The sequence below is a fragment of the Girardinichthys multiradiatus genome, chromosome 14, assembly GCF_021462225.1.
Source record: "Girardinichthys multiradiatus isolate DD_20200921_A chromosome 14, DD_fGirMul_XY1, whole genome shotgun sequence".
NCBI classification, from domain to species: Eukaryota; Metazoa; Chordata; class Actinopteri; order Cyprinodontiformes; family Goodeidae; genus Girardinichthys; species Girardinichthys multiradiatus.
The window spans coordinates 37,106,589-37,127,040 of NC_061807.1; the positions used below are offsets into that span (position 1 = coordinate 37,106,589).

Consider the following 20,452-nt stretch of genomic DNA (forward strand, 5'->3'; position numbering starts at 1 on the left):
GAAAATTCTCAGGGAGGCAGATGTTTGCAGTTTGCTTCCAAAAGAAAAAACAAAACCTTGTGGAAAGCCTTCTAAGCAGATTAGAGGTTGTTAGACGGGCACATTAATTCTTGTGGTTTTGGACTGAGATCAATGAAATTGGGAGAATAAGCAGAATAGAATGTTTTGGTCTCTACATCTTTGTGGCCGGTCATACATGAGTCCTTTTGAAACACATTGAAGCAAAATTTACACTTTAATGATGGACGCATCTCAATATTCTTGTTTCATTGAATATGTAAAACATTTGTCTCTTAGTGACTGCCTGATGTGTTTCTTCTCATGTATTCTTCAGATTTTGTCCTTTTGAGTTCTTTTGTCCTTCTTTTCCATCTGAAAGTGTTTCTGCCACAGCTTCCATGCACTCTTTGATCATTTCCTAGTCAGTGAAAGTCTACTGTACTCACAGTGAACACTCATATGCTAGCTGTTGCGCTGTAAGAGATTGTGTTATCAGCCCTGTAGCTCGCTCATAATGTCCCCTCAGTTCATTTATTCTCCTTGTCCTACAGTCAGACCCAGGCGGATAGCTTTGGTTAAAGTTCTTATGTTTGGTTTAAAAATGTCTCTCTAGATTTCTAATCTTTATAAGTCCAGTTGATTCAGAATATACACACATGGACAAAATTGTTGGTACCCCTCGGTTAATGACAGAAAAACCCCACAATGGTCACAGAAATAACTTGAATCTGACAAAGGTAATAATGAATAGAAATTCTATGAAAATGAACAAATGAAAGTCAGACATTGCTTTTCAAACATGCTTCAACAGAATTATAAAAAAAATAAACTCATGAAACAGGCCTGGACAAAAGTGATGGTACCCTCAAGTTAATACTTTGTTGCACAACGTTTTGAGGCAATCACTGCAATAAAATGATTCCTATTACTATCAATGAGACTTCTGCACCTCTCAGCAGGTATTTTGGCCCACTCCTCATGAGCAAACTGCTCCAATTGTCTCAGGTTTGAAGGATGCCTTTTCCAGACGGCATGTTTCAGCTCCCTCCAAAGATGCTCAATAGGATTTAGTTCAGGGCTCATAGAAGGCCACTTCAGAATAGTCCAATGTTTTCCTCTTAGCCATTCTTGGATGTTTTTAGCTGTGTGTTTTGGGTCATTATCTTGTTGCAAGACCCATGACCTGCAACTGAGACCAAGCTTTCTGACACTGGGCAGCACATTTCTCTCTAGAATCCCTTGATAGTCTTGAGATTTCATTATACCCTGCACAGATTCAAGACACCCTGTGTCAGATGCAGCAAAGCAGCCCCAGAACATAAGCAGCCTCCTCCATGTTTCACAGTAGGGACAGTGTTCTTTTCTTCATATGCTTCATTTTTCTGTCTGTGAACATAGAGCTGATGTACCTTGCCAAAAAGTTCAATTTTTGTCCCATCTGTCCATAGGACATTCTCCCAGAAGCTTTGTGGCTTGTCAACATGTAGTTTGGCAAATTCTAGTCTGGCTTTTTTATGATTTGTTTTCAACAATGGTGTTCTCCTAGGTCGACTCCCATTAAGTCCACTTTGCCTCAAACAACGTCGGCTGGTGCGATCTGACACTGATGTTCCTTGAGCTTGAAGTTCACCTTTAATCTCTTTAGAAGTTTTTCTGGGATCTTTTGTCACCGTTCGTATTATCCATCTCTTTGTTTTGTCATCAATTTTCCTCCTGCGGCCACGTCCAGGGAGGTTGGCTGCAGTCCCATGGATCTTAAATTTCTGAATAATATGTGCAACTGTAATCACAGGAACATCAAGCTGCTTGGATATGGTCTTACAACATTTACCTTTAACATGCTTGTTTATAATTTTCTTTCTAATCTCTTGAGACAACTCTTTCCTTGGCTTTCTTTGGCCTATGTTGACTGTGGTACAAACCATGTCACCAAACAGCACAGTGACTACCTGTAGCCCTATATATAGGCCCACTGACTGATTACAAGAATGTAGACACCTGTGAAGCTAATTAATGGACACACCTTGATTTAAGTTGTCCCTTTGGTCACATTATTTTCAGGGGTACCTTCATTTTTCTCCAGGCCTGTTTCATGAGTTTATTTTTCTGTTGAAGCATGTTTGCAAAGCAATGTCTGACTTTCATATGTTCATTTTCATAGAATTTGTTTCATTATTACCTTTGTCAGATTCAAGTTATTTCTGTGACTATTGTGGGTTTTTCTTCCATTAACCGACGGGTACCAACAATTTTGTCCACATGTGTATAAGGCAGACTGGCCTTACACCTTAGGGAAGTTAAAAGGAAACGCAGGACCTGGAGAGACTAAATTCAACTTTTCTGCACTCCTACAGACTCCAAGTACACAACAAAATGTATTTAAGGGCCAAAAAAGTGGATTTTGCATTATTTGTCCACTTTAACTGTTCTACACAATTAATATTTTAGTGTATGTAATTTCATCTTCAGCTAAGCCAAGTTCCCACAGATTTTCAGATGTGTGGATCTGTAGAATAAGCTTCATACTGAAATGTTTCAAAATGTATATAGGTTCTACCTAGATGTTGCAGCAATGATCTTATGATAACATTACCAAATTTGATGCTACACTGCACACACTCTATCTGCACTGATGAAGATTTATTCCCTCTGGTATACTGAATACTTGAAGTTGCTCAAACTGCAGGCAGTCTAACCTGTTTCTGATTACCCAATAATTATTCGGTAGAGTTTTGGTAGATCCTTGAATTTCTATCCCCATGGCTGTCTTTAAGTATGAAGAAAATAAAACACATCACAGCACTAGCTGTTTACCCTAACACACTAGCACCATTCATTCCAATACACATGCACTGTTCAAATTGGGGCATGTTATAAGTGGCACACAAAGACATGAGAGGACTTCATGTTTCACAAAATGCTCCAAAGTTCTCCATGTTTGCATAGATACACCAACATAGATAGGGTAGAGGCTGCAAGGATGTTCCAAAAAACATGTTAAAGAGAACCTCAGGAGGCCAGACTATATAGTTGGTTATTCTGATTTTATGCTGCTTTACACAGCATGCTGCTTTAACAATTTTTATACAGAATCTGCCAGTTCTGTTCTATTGTTGACACATGTAAAAAATTATGAAAAAAGTAAAAAAAAATGGAAATATGTGGCAGCTACACTGCAACAAAGACATGGTATCAAGATATACTACAAAACAATTCTTCTTTTATTAGTGTTGCAAAACTGAAACTCAGGCCACGATGTCTAAAATATTCTATGCAATGATTTTGCTCTTTTGGTTTGCTCCTGATCATGGAGAACATACTCCTGATGGTTAACGTTTTAGAAACCGAGCAGATGAGCTTGATATTTGGGAAATTATGAGGGACAAAGCTAACATCTCCATCGAACAGTATAGAAAGGACGATACCAAACTGAGCACTCTGATTTTAGGGACAAAATAGGACCAATATGAGGATTGTACTTCTACTTGTTGAGAAGCAGTAGAATGTTTTCTGACGGACATATGCTGTTTAAAAGGCGAATGTACATTGCTGTATTTGCAATACCAGAATAAGGAGCATCTCAGACTTCACATTAACACCAGGACTTGCTCGTGGAAGGACCTTCAGGTGGGGTCTAATGCGCTTTTCCACATTACCTCTCTAATACATATTCATGCTGATTTTGATTTGTCTTATCCATAGCAACCTCCCGCAAACAGTATTTTTTTACAGGTCATCAAAACAAGCATGCTTGTTGATTGTCTTCCTATGCTGTGTGGTTTGACTCTTTTTCTTCTTCAGTTTGTGTTGCGTTTGGCATCACAGTTTGAACGGGAGTTTTACCATTAGACATGCATTGTAGAAAGTTTCAAATATTTTATTATTTCAGCCGTCATCGGGAATGTCTAATTGTTGCTAAATGGGAAAGATGAGTAAAGAACCCTGTCAAGAACTCGGATGGAAATTCAGTATAATGTTTTTATTTTTTGGAACACAGCTGTAGGAAGGAAGACTTTTACTAATCTGCTTTCATACAGCTCTTCTTAAGCTTCATATTTTTTAGCTCTGCCTCAGCTTTTCAAAACAGGACTCTACCTCTACGTTGTAGTTTAATAGGAGTAAAGAGTTTTCTAGAAGAGAAGCTGGTTGAAGTCGGGCTGCAGCAGAAAATCTGTGCACCAGGCTGTTTATCTCTTTCATCTCACATCCAATGGCCTCACAATATCAATTTACCCTGGTTGGAAGGTCAATTAGTGGAAGCCCGTTTCTCTGTGACTGTGTCCATGATCATGTGCTCATCTGGGGCTCATGACCCAGATCCGGAAGATCAATTCAGCTGTCCAAATCTCATTTATTTCCTCTTTTATTTTACATCCCTGAATAAACACACTCCAATCTGAGCAAGACAGGCTGCCATGCTTTGTACCGCCTCAACATTACTCTGAGTATTCACTGCTTCAGCTCATGCTTTGCTTTGATAAATGTTCCAGCGAGGTTATAGAGCGATCCAACTAAAAGCTTGACAGCCGAGAGAGTTTCTGAATGTGATGGATGAACAGAGAGAAGGCAAGGAGCACATGCTCATCATTATTTTCTCTCCTTTTCAATGGAGGAGACGTCTTGGAAGTTACCAGCCATAATTAAATGAAGTGAAGTGCTGACAGGTTTTATCACTATGTTGGATTGCTTCTTTAGATTTTAAATTGACATAAAGTGATTTAACTGTACAAAAAAGCATCTCACAAGCTTTGAAATTAAATGTTGAAGAAAAAAAATCTGTTTTGTGTTGCTCATTTTTGTGCTTTTGTTATATCTGTAATGGTTGAGCTGCTGCTTAGCAAACATTCCACCAAATCATATTCATGTGGCAAGATTTAAAAACTGCTGTTTACTGATACTCTTCATGCAATCAAAGATGAATAGTTAAGACATTTCTGTATCTAGATGTGCAAAGCTGATAGAAACATACTCCTAAAGCTGAAAATGTTCTAAAGTGTTTTTTTGTAGAGCTGCACAATAATATATCAATTTGGAATCATCATAACATTGTTTGCAATATCACTGATATGATGTCATCACAAAGGACTGCTTTAAGTAGGATAAGATATTTCACGTGTTATTTGCACAAATTCTGCATGCCAGTAAGATATTTGGTGTGTTGGCTAGATTTTTACCCCCTTCAATGCAGACAGACATACATCTTTCAGCTTAGATTGGTGGAGACATTGTGATGAAGGGAGAGAAAGAAAATAAACTGGAAAATGTGGCCTGCCTTTCGGATATTGTATGAAGACCAACCATTGTGTCATAGCTGCCTATAATAGATTTGATTTGTGTCATTATGATAAATGACATGAGGAGCCAGCGAGGAAACATGATGATTTGCTGAAGGCTCATTCACATTGACCCTTTTGAGGATCAAGTGAATCATTATCTGCTTTTGACCCATTGTCGCAAGAGAGAGAGAGCCAGTAAGTCTGCTCAGAGGTGAGGTCATGATGGAGGGAATTATGGGCAGCTCGGAAAAGAAAAGCTTCACAGACCTACTGAGTGGTGGACTTAAAAATATTTAGGAGACGGAGTTAGTGAAAGCTTGGCGTAAACAGGGAGATAGGGAAGTTTTGCCTCCCTTCAGGGTCTCCATGGAGGCTACTGTCATGTCTCCGTTCTGCTGACACATTTGTCGCTCATTTTTTTATATCTCGCGCTTTGTTCTGTCCAGCAAACTGGTTGCAAGAGATTATGTGTGTGTGTCTTGAAATGAGCAAAAAATGTCATAGTACTACTGTGGCAGTGGGGTTTGTCCAGCGATGCATTATGTTAATAAAAACAGCAAAGCCAAACAAGTACAAAAACTGAAAATTCCTGTTACATCAGTGTTTGATTGCAGTAATCTTATGCACAGGTTTGGCATTTAGATCAGTATTCACAAATGTCGCAGTCATTTTTAGTCAGATTAATCTGTATCATGCTTGTGACATTTACCTTTGCACATAACCAACAGAGCCTTAGTGAGCATACAGTGAAACCCTGGGCATTTTTCTTCAAGTATTCATTTCCTTCTGTTTGCGTTCCACCCATATAAGACTGTGCTGAACAGTTAAAAAGAAAGTATGACCTCAGCAAGTAATCTGTGTGCATGACTACACCTCCCGGTGCCCTGTGCACATCTAAAACGGTCACTGTGGTGCCCAGATGTGACAGCACTGAGGCCCAGCAGACTAACAGGATTCGCTTCAAGAGAGCAGACAGATAAAAGTCCTCAAAGTGGCTGTGTATTCAACACCTGGGGCTCTCCACTATGTGTGTGAGCCTTGATGTCAGTACCGGGGTAAATCTGTAGTGCACATTTCACTATTGTGATGGGAAATCCTCTGAGGTTTTACTGTGGATTAGCAATGAAGTGCCAAAAAAAAATGTAATCCATGATTTTTTGTTGTTTTGTTTTTTTTGTTTTTTATGTGAAAACCCTTTTTCCATGACTTTGCTGACATTATTCTAAATTTCCAACACAGACACTGAATTTGTTTCTCTTCTTCAGTTAAACAACCCAAAATCCAATACCCAAACAAATACCACATACCCCCCCCCCCCCAAAACACGTACACAAACCGCAGAATATAGGAAATAAACTTTGGTTATTAATATCAGCCCAATTTTACTTTTGGGACCGTATTAACTTTGTTTTTTGCTGACTAACATCAGCCAGTACTGAAGTTAATGTCGATATATCAGTATAACTAATTTCTTGCTTTACAGGTCCTTCTCAAAATATTAGCATATTGTGATAAAGTTCATTATTTTCCATAATGTCATGATGAAAATTTAACATTCATATATTTTAGATTCATTGCACACTAACTGAAATATTTCACGTCTTTTATTGTCTTAATACGGATGATTTTGGCATACAGCTCATGAAAACCCAAAATTCCTATCTCACAAAATTAGCATATTTCATTTGACCAATAAAAGAAAAGTGTTTTTAATACAAAAAACATCAACCTTCAAATAATCATGTACAGTTATACACTCAATACCTGGTTGGGAATCCTTTTGCAGAAATGACTGCTTCAATGTGGCGTGGCATGGAGGCAATCAGCCTGTGGCACTGCTGAGGTCTTATGGAGGCCCAGGATGCTTCGATAGCGGCCTTTAGCTCATCCAGAGTGTTGGGTCTTGAGTCTCTCAACGTTCTCTTCACAATATCCCACAGGTTCTCTATGGGGTTCAGGTCAGGAGAGTTGGCAGGCCAATTGAGCACAGTGATACCATGGTCAGTAAACCATTTACCAGTGGTTTTGGCACTGTGAGCAGGTGCCAGGTCGTGCTGAAAAATGAAATCTTCATCTCCATAAAGCTTTTCAGCAGATGGAAGCATGAAGTGCTCCAAAATCTCCTGATAGCTAGCTGCATTGACCCTGCCCTTGATAAAACACAGTGGACCAACACCAGCAGCTGACACGGCACCCCAGACCATCACTGACTGTGGGTACTTGACACTGGACTTCTGGCATTTTGGCATTTCCTTCTCCCCAGTCTTCCTCCAGACTTTGGCACCTTGATTTCTGAATGACATGCAGAATTTGCTTTCATCTGAAAAAAGTACTTTGGACCACTGAGCAACAGTCCAGTGCTGCTTCTCTGTAGCCCAGGTCAGGCGCTTCTGCCGCTGTTTCTGATTCAAAAGTGGCTTGACCTGGGGAATGCGGCACCTGTAGCCCATTTCCTGCACACGCCTGTGCACGGTGGCTCTGGATGTTTCTACTCCAGACTCAGTCCACTGCTTCCGCAGGTCCCCCAAGGTCTGGAATCGGCCCTTCTTCCTCAGGGTCCGGTCACCTCTTCTCGTGCAACGTTTTCTGCCACACTTTTTCCTTCCCACAGACTTCCCACTGAGGTGCCTTGATACAGCACTCTGGGAACAGCCTATTCGTTCAGAAATTTCTTTCTGTGTCTTACCCTCTTGCTTGAGGGTGTCAATAGTGGCCTTCTGGACAGCAGTCAGGTTGGCAGTCTTACCCATGATTGGGGTTTTGAGTGATGAACCAGGCTGGGAGTTTTAAAGGCCTCAGGAATCTTTTGCAGGTGTTTAGAGTTAACTCGTTGATTCAGATGATTAGGTTCATAGCTCGTTTAGAGACCCTTTTAATGATATGCTAATTTTGTGAGATAGGAATTTTGGGTTTTCATGAGCTGTATGCCAAAATCATCCGTATTAAGACAATAAAAGACCTGGAATATTTCAGTTAGTGTGCAATGAATCTAAAATATATGAATGTTATATTTTCATCATGACATTATGGAAAATAATGAACTTTATCACAATATGCTAATATTTTGAGAAGGACCTGTATTTTTACAGCAGAATAACCTCACTGGAAGCACTATACAATCTTTCCTGTCTGACCACACCTACATGCTTTTTATCATTCCCTCTGATGCACTGATGCTATACAGCGGGTCTTTGTGACCCTTAAAATTAAAAGAGCCATCTTTTACTCCCCTTTTCACCAAATAAAGTTCTTAAAATAAAACTGATCCTCTCGCTTTCAAAAAAGTCGCCCCAGAAAATCTGGTTTGGCTTTAAGTTGTGGTTCACAGTAAAGCTGATGTCAGGAACACACTCTTAAACAAGAAGAACAACTATGAACTTTAATTGAAAAAACAAAAATGCTTTACACAGGATAACAAACTAACACAGACACTGGCTGAAGAGTTTAGGAAAATAGAGATGAGTGGCAAAAATAATATTCAGCAACGCCAGTCAGGTAACAGCTTGGAGAACGGCAGACAAAAAACTAAAGAACGCACAGAATCCACCAAAGAACCTGGAAAAAAAACTTAATCAGTTGGTGGAATAAGTGCTTCAATGAGGAGGTAAAATCGAGAAAGCAAAACTAAGGGACAACCTCATCAAAAATAAGAGATATACAGCCTCTAAATCAACTTTTTTAAGTAAGTACGTTTATTTTCTGCCATTCTAATGTTAAGTCACATTTAGGACTCCTTTCAACAAAGTAAATCAGGGAAGCACAGACGCATGGAAGAGGGAACACAGGTACAATACAAGGAAACTAAAAATGTACCAAAAGCTCACGGCCAGGACAGTGATAAACTTTAGAGACCAATGAAGTTTTTAAGATGGAGCAGCTGAACTGATCTAAAATCCTCTGTCATTATTATACAACAAGCTGTGACATTTGCCTGGCACAGTGATTGGTCCCAAAACAGCTGTCTTTGTAAAATGTCAGGGACTCATTTTTGTTTTGAAGAGGGTCTAAAAGCCAAAATGACCTGAACTATTAGGCTGCCTTCTGCTTCTGACCTCAAACATTTCATCTTCTGTCTTAAAACCCTTCAAAGCAATGGCTCCACATGTTGAAACAGCCGTGCATGTCTGCTGAATGCCACAGATTTAACGTTTTAACATTTTAGCCTTCAGCCGACTTTCTCAATATAGGTCACCTTAATGCGTGACTGTGACTTCAGCCGTCTGTAGATCTGGATGAGTTCATGAGCAGTCTCTGAGGTCTAAAGGAGGCTTATAACTTAGAGCTGGAGGTGGCAGGGAAAGACCTGATCAATGAGACAAGTCTGCCAATCACAATGTTTGCCCATTTTCTGTCTTCACTTGTCGGCTGCTGAAAAATAATAGAGAGCGAGACAGGAAGATGGATGAAGTGAAACAAAGAGCTACGATCTTTCTGAAATCAGCCTGTAAAAACTGATGAGAACCAATGAGTGACAAATGAAATGTCAGCAACGGAGAGAGTCAGGAACAATTTGAGAGGTGTTAGAAAATCTAAGAGATTGACTGAAATAGAAATGAGATGGGGGAATGGCGGTAAAGTTACCCTGTAAAAGCAGCTGGGTGTGTCAAATTCTGGATTGTTGGTGAAATAAACAGTTTTATTCTGTGGCGGAAACGCTTTTCTCTGTTGAAGTTTCTAAAATTTTATGGAGACCAGGAAGATCTGTACACTAAGATATTCTGTTTAATGCAGCTGTCTTGTCCTGGCAGAAACACAGGCTCTTTAAACTTCAACTATTCTATCTCCGATGACAAATAGCTGAATTTAAAGATTCCTTTTCCTCACTCAGTTATGGAGATTACACAGACACCGCCTTTGGCTCACCTCCTTCAAATAAACGTCCTCTTAGATTTGATTTTATGAGATTGTCCACACATCTTCATTTCTTCACATGTGACATGTGTATGTGTCAGTGTAAATCAAGTTTAACACAAAATGAGTAATCCAGTTGGCTGGAATTGGCCTGGGAACAGGTCCCATCCTGAGTTATTGTCACTGTTCACTCTGAGAAGTTGAGATCAAAAGCAGCAGGAAACATTTATGGAGTGGAGATGGTCAAACGTGCTGCCTCTGTAAGTTTGCCAACATTGCTTTTTACAGTTGGATTACGCTTGATTTATTAACATGTTTTTTTTTTAAGCAGTCATATTATTATCTTTAGAGTTTTCTGATGCTTCCTGCTTCCATAAGTGGTAGGTGTGATCCTTTCTGTACTCATGATTCAATAGACTGATGGAAACCTTCATTTTTTGTTGGTCTGAAGATTAAATTTTTGTACTTCAGTTCATTTTGTTTTACTTAAACTTTACCTGGTGCTTGCTTTACTAAGGTTCTTGTTGTAATGAAGCTGATAGTGGTGCTTCAAACCACCAACAACATCTAGAGGCAGAAATCCAGATTTTTCTTTGATCTGCTGTAGTGGCTGGTGGAAATTTTATAGTTTTATTATTTATTTTTTTAGCGTTACATAACCCAATTCCCTTACAGTAGACATTAATAGGCCAAGTATCAGATGATCAATACTGGAATGCCTTTTTCTCCAAAATCCCTTTTGGAGATTGTGCAGTGGGATAGTGAAATCTCCACAGCTCGCTCCAGTTGACCTGTTTGTTTTATTTAACAAATGACTGCTGTGATAGTGGGGCTAGACCATGGATGATTTTATATATTAGCTTAACACGCCATGTTTCTTCAAAATCTGACAGTGGTGTTTGCAGTTTTTTGGCTGGAACATTCAGACATTATTTGTATGTTATTTCAGTGGGCTTTACTCTGTTGTTTTTATTTTTTACAAGGTGATGCCAAGCCTGCAATACGATAAGTCATATGTCACATGATTAGTGTGTTAAAATCAAACTTGGCTGGCTCTAATGTTCAATAAGTTATATATATATAAAATGGGCCAGATTAAATTTCAGTGATAGAAAATTTCCTGATATCTTCACTTGTCAGAGCGGGTACAAAACACCCAGAAAAGATGCTTAAGCAAAGACCAAAACTACAAGGATATAGAGTGGAGATAGGAAGGAAATGACCACAAATGCTACCCATGGGCTAGGTGTTGGATCAGAAGGTTTAACACGTACAGTCAAAACAACTGTTTTTATAAGCTAATGCGATGTGCATAGCTGTAGTGGAGATTAAGCTTATTAGCCACACCTATAAAGTACAGAAAAAGAGTTGTTAAAGATTTCCTCAGAAAAAACTACTTGCTCTGAGGCTTTGTGGATCTTGATAAAGCATGTGATACAAGAGCTGCGAGAGAGTGGTGAGGTGTGTGGTAGGAGTAATGAATGGGCTAAAGCTTGGGTGGGATTATATCAGGGATCAGCTCTGAGCCCTTTGTTTGCAGCGGTAATGGACACCTTGACAGAGAAGGTCAGGCAGTAGCCACCATGGACTATGTTTGAGGTAGACACTTCGATCTGCAGTAAGAATCAGGAGCAGGTGGAGGAGAGCCTGCATAGCTGGAGGTTTCTGAAGAGAAGACGAATGAAATGCGGTAGAATTAAGACTACGGCAGTTTGTGTATGAGAGCAAGACATGCTGGAGGTACTGAAGGTATATGAGTACCTGTTCAAAGCACAGGCATTGGACAAGAGAGATGAAGAAAAGGGCGCAGACAGGATGTAGCAGATGGATGACGTGTCAAGGGTGATTGGTGACAGAAATAAAGCTGTCAGAGGGTGGGTTTATAAGATAGCAATGAAACCAAGTAAATATCTGGTATCTAAGTCCATATATATTGGTTTCTACCAAGAGAAGGTCTGATTGCATATTAAAACAATGCCATTAGAAACCACACAAGATAAAACTCCTGATATTGGAAAAACATTCATTAAACACAATGTAAAAAATATTTTTGTCTTTTGCTGTGGCATTTTTTAAAATTGTCGTAGTGACTGGATTCTTTCAAAAGAGTGACATCTTTTCAGTTTTATGTTACTTTTTTCAGTTAATGAGTTAAATAAATGAATAACTGGTGGTTCTGCTATGTTCACTGCAGCAGCTGGAAGCCCAGTTCCGAGTCGCTGTGTGGTGACACTGCCCCCAAGGACGGGGACATGGAGTGAGCTTGACTCTGCTGTAGAGATCAGGGTCAGGAGGGTGCAGCCTGACAGTAGGCACTGATAAAAACAGACTGACACGTTGGATCGAGGCGGCCTGCTAACAGGATGGAACAAGCTAATATCACTGGGTTAAAGATTATGAACGCACATAAAACTAATTTGGAAAAATAATCGTACATAGCGTGACGGCTGAGACGTCAAACCTGTTCCGTCCAGCAGATGACCCCGACAACTGTCGTCTGAAAGCTGAAACTTGGAAATGCAGTCCAAAGGGATACGAGACTCGCCTCTTTGCCTTAGGCAGCAACATTTCTCCTCCTCCCATGTCAGCGTCCCACCCCTCGTGCTTTCTATGAAAATCACACCATCTTTCTGTCTCTCTTTCTGTGGGGACAGACGATGCCTCCTGTGCAGTTTAGCAATTATTACACGCTCCGAAACACACAGACTCAAGAGAAGCAGCTAAGATAAAGAATAATGGATGATGGAGGGAGTAAGCCTGATTACATGTTGCAACATCAGCAAACTGTATGGGGAAAGTGAGTGTTTGTGAAAGCGCTGAGTAAATACAATGGCTGACTTACTGTAGCCCCATATCAGTGCTGTAAAATGCACTGTTGCCATGTCACTCCATCCTCTGCTGCCTTGTCATAGAAGTATCACTACACCTTGGACTTTTTGTAAACTTTGGCACGTTACAATCACCTACTTGGTGTATTTTATTAGGATTTGATGTCATAGACCAGGACAAAGTAGGTATTTTGTTTGTGAACAAACATCAGAAAAGTGGAGCATGCATGTGTGTTCAGACCTTACTGTGGTACATTGCTTTGAGAAAACATAATTAGTAAATAAAGCTCATTGTGTGTGATTCAATCCCAATCCCACAGTCCCGTGAAGGTTTATTGGAGAATAAACAACATTATGAAGACATCGGGACAAACCGCTTTAAACATCTCAGAGATGAATCCATCATCCCAAAACAGAATGAAGGTGTGATAACTGCAAACCTTCCAATACATGGCTGTCCACCTATTAAGCTGACAGGCTGGATAAGGAGAACATTATTAAGAGAAGCAGCAAAGAGACCAATGGTAACTCTGGTGGAACTGCAGAGATGGGTGGTTCTCCGGACAACTATTAGTACTGCACACATCAATCTTGCTGATATGATGTGCTGATATGCTGTTTGTAACAGATAGGAAGTTCAGTTTGCAGTTTGCCACAAACCAGCAAACATTTGGAAGAAGGTGCTGTGGTCAGATGAGACTGAAGTTCATTTATTTACATACAAAATACCATTTGTGGTGGAAAACTAATATTGTACATCAGCCTTAACACAAAATCTGCATTATGAAGCATGGTGGTGGGAGCATCATGTTGTGGAGTTGCTTTTCTTCTGCAGCAACACAAAAGCTTGGCAGAGTTAATGGAGGATGGATGGAGCTAAATACAGGGCAATCAAGGCCTAACCTGGGGTGAAGCTTCACCTTCCAGCAAGGCAATGGCTCTAAACAGACAGCCAGAGCTACAATGGAATGGTTTACAGTAGATCAAAGCAAATTCATGTGTTAGCATGGCCCAGTCAAAGTCAAAGGTTATGTTTTTGTCGGTGTTGATTTGTCTGTCCGTCCGTCTGTTTGCCAAATATCTCAGAAAGTTATGAGTGGATTTAGATGCTGACATGCTTCAATGACCCTATTGCCTTGGCAGAGGACTGAGTGTTTTTCTAGTTAAATATGAATTAATCTGCGTTACTGATAAATATATTTACCAGGTTTTGCAGCAGATCATTAGAGGTAAAACTAGAGTAGAACAGTCCAGGCAGTCTTATATATTTATTTATTTATTTATTGCTATAATATCTTGTCCAGCTGATTAGATGTGAAAACAGTCGACCGTTGCTGTACATCTGCAACTTTGTACATAATGCTGACATCATTGACATAGAATGTGCATTTTATGAAGTCCAACCTAAATGGTTCATCCTCTAAAAATGTTTTAATTTTAGTTATAGTTTTTTAGTTGTAATTTTAGTTTTATTTTTTTTAATCAAGTGAAAATTATAGAAACGTTTTTCTTGTTTTTTAATTACCTTTTTTAGAAATTTGTTAGTCTAAATAACTAAAGATGTACAATCTCTTATAAACACAACATTCTTCACAAAATATCCGTGCATTGTTTGGACCCGCTTATCCTTGCAGAGTCGCAGTATCTGTCGCTGTATTTCATAAAATATGAGAAAATGATGCATATTCTAAGTATTTAATTTTAAACTACATTGTGCGTACAGTAGTTGTGAAGAGGTGGGCATAGGCCTGTGTGAAGCTGATGGTATAACAACCATCAGAGCTGAACTGATCAGAATTTGGTGGATAATTTCTGATCAACAGTTTTATAAAGCTTTGACCTACTGAGTCAGACTTCCCGACATCCAGGCTTCCTGGCTTCATTTTGTGATTTATCAAGGGGGAATTACCTTTTTTTTTTTTTTTTGGTTCGGATTGCTTTTTTCCCTGTTAATAAATGAAATCATTATTGAAATCTGCATTTTGTATATACTTTGTATTGATCAGAAACATTTTTGTCCTTCTGTCACTTTGTATCTCATTAAATTGATTATATACAATGTAAAGTCCAACCTCTGTTAGTAAGCATGTCACTACAGCTTTTAAATGGCTAACATGCCGAGAGAATAATAATAGTGAGCCTGGTTGCTGAGCAAAACAATTTGTAAAATCTACTCATTTTCTGACACTGTTATGTTGGCTTTTACATCATTTCTATATCTGACTTCTGGCTTCCAAAGCAAATGAAAAGCACCATTATTGAAGGCACAATTTACCATTTGAGTGCATCATAACTGCTGTAGGGCTGAGAAGAGGGACATCCCAGGATAAATCTGCAGAGCTCTTTATAGGCTGTTGGGCAGAACAAAGTCCAACGCTAACCTGAACGTTTTAATCCTCCTTTCACCCCTTCACACTCTCTTCATTTTATGTTTTATCTCCCACTCTGATAGACTTTCCCATTATGCCTGTTGTGCTGTTTAATAGCTCTACTGCTCTGTTCCTGTTTTTGTAAATAGCAACCTTCTTGTGGAACAATTGATTAACTACAGTATAAACACTTCATATCTAGTGGAAGTGCAGCTAGAGATCAGTAAATGTCTTAAGTAATTGATACCTAATGACATGTTCCTATTTTAGTCAGATGAAGCCAGTGGTGTTCAGTAGATTAAGAATGACAGCACATTAGATCAGTCTTCAGCTGAAATGACCTGACAGGTAAGTGAGTATAATTGTTCTATATAAGTACCCTCTTAGGAATTGATGAATTTTTATTTTAATGTTATATTGTTGTGACTTTTTAAAGATGATATTGTTGTAGCAGAGAGGCAGAGCTTGGCATATGGCCAATGTTTATGTGGGTCATGTACATATGCTATCACATGCAAGTGAACACAGCTGAGCTTATAGGACATGTGACATTGAAAAGATTTGCCCTGCTTGGTTATCTAAATGTTGGAAGACAGTAGCCTTTACAACAATATAAAATGGATCTGACAACTGATGCTTCAAATCTGTTTGCATGGTTTCTTTCCTTGTGTATAGCTTTTATTATGTTTCAGCCCTATGTTTTAGATCAATAACACAAAAGGCAAAGGCAGAGAAGACAAATTAGAGCACTTACATAGGCGACAGTATAGGCACTACGAAAACAAATGTAACAGAAAAAGATGAGGTTAAAAAATAGATTGACAAATGTGTTGGAAGCCTATAAAACACAATATAAAGAGGGAAAAGGAGAGCTGCGCATGCTGGCCTTCTCTGGTGACTAATAGTTTCCGCTAGAGACCCAGTTTTCCCCAAGAGGGGAAGCTGTTCAATTGGTGATGCGTGCACACACAGACACACTAACCCGTCTTCTTCTTCCCTCTGATGTAATGCCAGACCTGCAGACACAATACAGTCATCAGTTTCTAAAAGCATGACTTGTCCGTGCTCATTCACAATAAATGTAATATAAACAATAATGCTTCTTCATAAAGGCTAACACTGCCTTCTAAATCATTGTACTTCAGGCAATAACAATTTCTAAAACAATAATAGCCAATTTATAGATAAAATAGCAACAAAGTAGTGCCAAGCTTTTCTGATATGTTTTGCTTCTTATTCTGTCATGCCACGTTTAGGTTTTTCTTCTGTCTCGTCTTATTTTTGTCTTTGCGTGAAAACATTTAGCACACAGAGTATGGAGAAGAACTAAAGTAGTAACTAATGCTAGTTCTGACTTCTTTACCAGACATCATTCTTTTGTGCTAACTTTTAATTACAAAGGGTTTATTATGACTTCAATTTAGCAGTAATAGTTCTGTAATTAATGTCTGTGACTGACTGTTAGATAAACATTTGACTAATTTAGCATCACTGTGACAATGCGGAAGAGCTACATTAGAAGCTTATAATAATCCTAGCTTCAATGTTGAAGAAAAGTCTTAATTTGTGCTTACTGTGAAAACCCCAGGGTTTAAGAAGGGAGTTTTTAGTAACTTTAGACAATTGTAATCCCAGTATATGTTTGTTATTCTAAGTTTTGCACTATTTGTGCACCACCATTTTTTGGCGGGAAAATTGAGCAGACGTGGTGAGGGAGGAGTGCTAAATTGAAAGCTAATGCTAACTGTTGCTTTATTGTTAGAAAACATTCTTAATTAGCGTTAACTTTGACATTACCTTGGCTTTTTTATTACCACCTTACCTAATCGAAACTTTTGCACAATAAGTCAGCCACCATTTTTTTTTTTTTTTACTTGAGTAATACAATTACTTTCAAGCAAAGGAGACACAATATAAGCAGCTAATCCTAGTGTTGGTTCAGTTATCAGACAACGGTGCCTTGTTATTATGGAGTGTTGATCTTCCCATCATGTTGAAACAGTTAAACTGTTGGGAGTATCTGTATGAACTCCAATAAAGCTACTTCTTAGCTATGCCGTTAGGTGTAGTATTTAGCTCATGGCTGTTCTCATACACTCACAGTAACAGCCATTATCAAGCTGTGGCTGTAAAGGTGTTTTTCTCATTCCTCTGGTTTCTCACAATCAGCCATCCCCTAAGGTTGCTCCCATTTCACACAGCAATGTCATTTTTTCTGCAGCAATATTTCACCCCTTTGAGGCGTTTGTACATGTTGCTGCATATTTATGGTAAATCCCTACCAGATGTGTGTTTTCTACATTTTTATGTGGCCACACCTATATTTTTATGTGTCTATCTTCGCTTCCACCCCTTCAATTGGTCCTTTTTGCTGTGCTTTCTCTCCCCCACAATCCTTTTTTGCTCATCTCTGCTGGCACTAATTACTAATTAACTTTCAAAAGGCCCCACAGCCCATTTTAAGTCCCAGAGGACAATGATTGCATGCAGTATTTAATCACTCCCTGTGTATGTGCCGAAATGCACAAGCTACAATCTGTGTTTGTAGGCATCTTTGTGTAACAGACACCTCTGTGGACGTATCACAGTCTAAACCACAGAGTGAGAAATTTTAGAATGGAGGTAGATTGAGATGTTTTGTTTTTCTTTTCTATCTACAGGAGGAGCAACCATGACATCCGAGATGCAGGAAATCGCCATCACAGAGGAAAAGCCTTTACTCACGGGTCAGGCTGATGCTGCAAAGGTCAGAGATTATGCTACATATAATGGACACGTTTTTATTATTATTATTATATAAGGTACACAGAAAAACACGTGTAGTGATCATTTTCAGTCCGAACCGAGCTTGACTGAAAGATGCTGCCAGAACTTGTGTGTGTCCCAGAGTCAGTGTTTTCACTTTTGGGTCGGAGCAAATCCTCTCATCAGACAACCTGCCTTCCATGCATACATGTGAAAGTCTTTGAGCCTGTACATAAGTGAGTGTTTGTGTTCAAGTGTGTGAGCAGAGCTGCAGAGCTGGCTCATATCTACTGGGTTGACGTCAAACCCTGAGGGAGCGAGAGCAGATCCTGCTCTGCTCTGCAGGGCGACATCAGTCTGGCAACATCAGGTGACTTGTCAATGACACCTGGTGGTTGAAGAAGGAATAGCATCAATAAGCAAAATGTAAAAATGTTTATAGTGTTCTTTGATATCAAGTAAGCAGGCAGATCAGAATCAGAAAAGCTTTATTGCCAAGTACGTTTTTGGACATACAAGGAATTTGTTTTGGCGTAGTCGGTGCAATACAGTACAAATTAAACAGTATAAACATATCTACAATATAATATAAATATATGTGCACAGTTTTAAGTGAGTGAGAGTAAATATAGAGCAGTATAAGATGCAAGAGCAATACAACAGTGCAGGTGATCATTGTGCAAGTATGGCAGGAGTCCAAGCTGAAAGTTAATGTAACGCATAGAGTTACAGGTTACAGGTGTCCTGTCAGCAAAAAAAAAAAGGGGGGGGGTAGGGAGAGTGTCAGGGTGGTTTCCGGGCTTTGTTAACCAGGCTGGTGGCAGATGGGAAAAAAACTGTTCTTGTGGCGTGAGGTTTTGGTCCGGATGGACCGCAGCCTCCTGCCAGAGGGGAGAGTCTCAAAGAGTCTGTGACCGGGGTGGGAGGGATCAGCCAGAATCTTCCCTGCCCGCTTCAGGGTCCTGGAGGTGTACAGTTCCTGGAGCGACAGTAGACTGCAGCCAATCACCTTCTCAGCAGACCGAATGACACACTGCAGCCTGCCCTTATCCTTGGCTGTAGCAGCGGCGTACCAGATGGTGATGGAGGAGGTGAGGATGGACTCAATGATGGCTGTGTAGAAGTGCACCATCATAGTCTTTGGCAGGTTGAATTTCTTCAGCTGCCGCAGGAAGAACATCCTCTGCTGGGCTTTCTTGATGAGGGAGCTGATGTTTGGCTCCCACTTGAGATCCTGGGAGATGATGGTTCCCAGGAAGCGGAAAGATTCCACAGTGTCAATTGTGGAGTCACAGAGGGTGATGGGGGCAGGTGGGGCTGGGTTCTGCCTGAAGTTCACAACCATCTCCACTGTCTTTAGAGCGTTGAGCTCAAGGTTGTTCTGGCTGCACCAGTCCAACAGATGGTCCACCTCCCATCTGTACGCGGACTCGTCACCATCAGAGATGAGTCCGATCAGGGTGGTGTCGTCCGCAAACTTCAGAAGCTTGACAGACTGGTGACTGGAGGTGCAGCTGTTGGTGTACAGGGAGAAGAGCAGAGGAGAGGGAACACAGCCTTGGGGGGGAACCGGTGCTGATGGTCAGGGAGTCAGAGACGTGCTTCCCCAGCCTCACGCGCTGCTTCCTGTCAGACAGGAAGTCAGTGATCCACCTACAGGTGGAGTCGGGCACACTCAGCTGGGAGAGTTTCTCCTGGAGCAGAACTGGGACGATGGTGTTGAAGGCAGAGCTGAAATCCACAAACAGGATCCTGGCATAGGTTCCTGTGGAGTCCAGGTGCCGGAGGATGAAGTGAAGGGCTAGGTTGACTGCATCATCTACAGACCTGTTGGCTCTGTAGGCAAACTGCAGGGGGTCCAGGAGGGGGTCGGTGATGTCTTTTAGGTGTGAGAGCACAAGGCACTCAAAGGACTTCATCACCACAGAGGTCAGGGCGACGGGTCTGAAGTCATTAAGCCCTGTGGTCCTTGGCAGATATACTCTTGATCAAAATATTAAGACCAGGGAAGAAATTGTATGTATTGTCATTTTGTGCTAGACTATCATAACCAGGATACAAATAGAACTTTAAAATGCAAAAAGAAGAAACCGAATCAAGAGACGAACAAAGTGGGCAAATTATTTTGTGTTTTATTTAAAGTTGAAACTCAGACTGTTCATCAGCTGGCTTTCATTTAATCTTCTGTTATGACCCCCTGATTGCAAAGGCAAAAGCCTCTCTGTTCTAGAACGTGGAAAGATGTTGAGGTGCACACGCAAGGCCTCTCGCAACGATCGAGAGGCAGAAGTTGGACACACAACACAAGAGATAAACCTAAAACATTTAACTTGTGCTGAGCCGGAGGATCCAGTGGGGATGCCGTGTAGACGGAGGCTGATCT

At 40.2% G+C, this 20,452-nt stretch overlaps 1 protein-coding gene across 2 annotated transcripts in view; it reads left to right on the forward strand.

The window, feature by feature from the left end:
- ndrg2 (NDRG family member 2) overlaps positions 1–20,452 on the forward strand; it is a 57,054-nt gene that overhangs the window by 16,775 nt on the left and 19,827 nt on the right. For both annotated transcript variants that reach the window (XM_047385674.1, XM_047385675.1), the window contains exon 2: positions 17,985–18,070. In XM_047385674.1, the coding sequence (XP_047241630.1) occupies positions 17,996–18,070 (75 nt within the window). In that variant the 5' untranslated portion in view covers positions 17,985–17,995. The remainder of the gene's footprint in view (positions 1–17,984; positions 18,071–20,452) is intronic.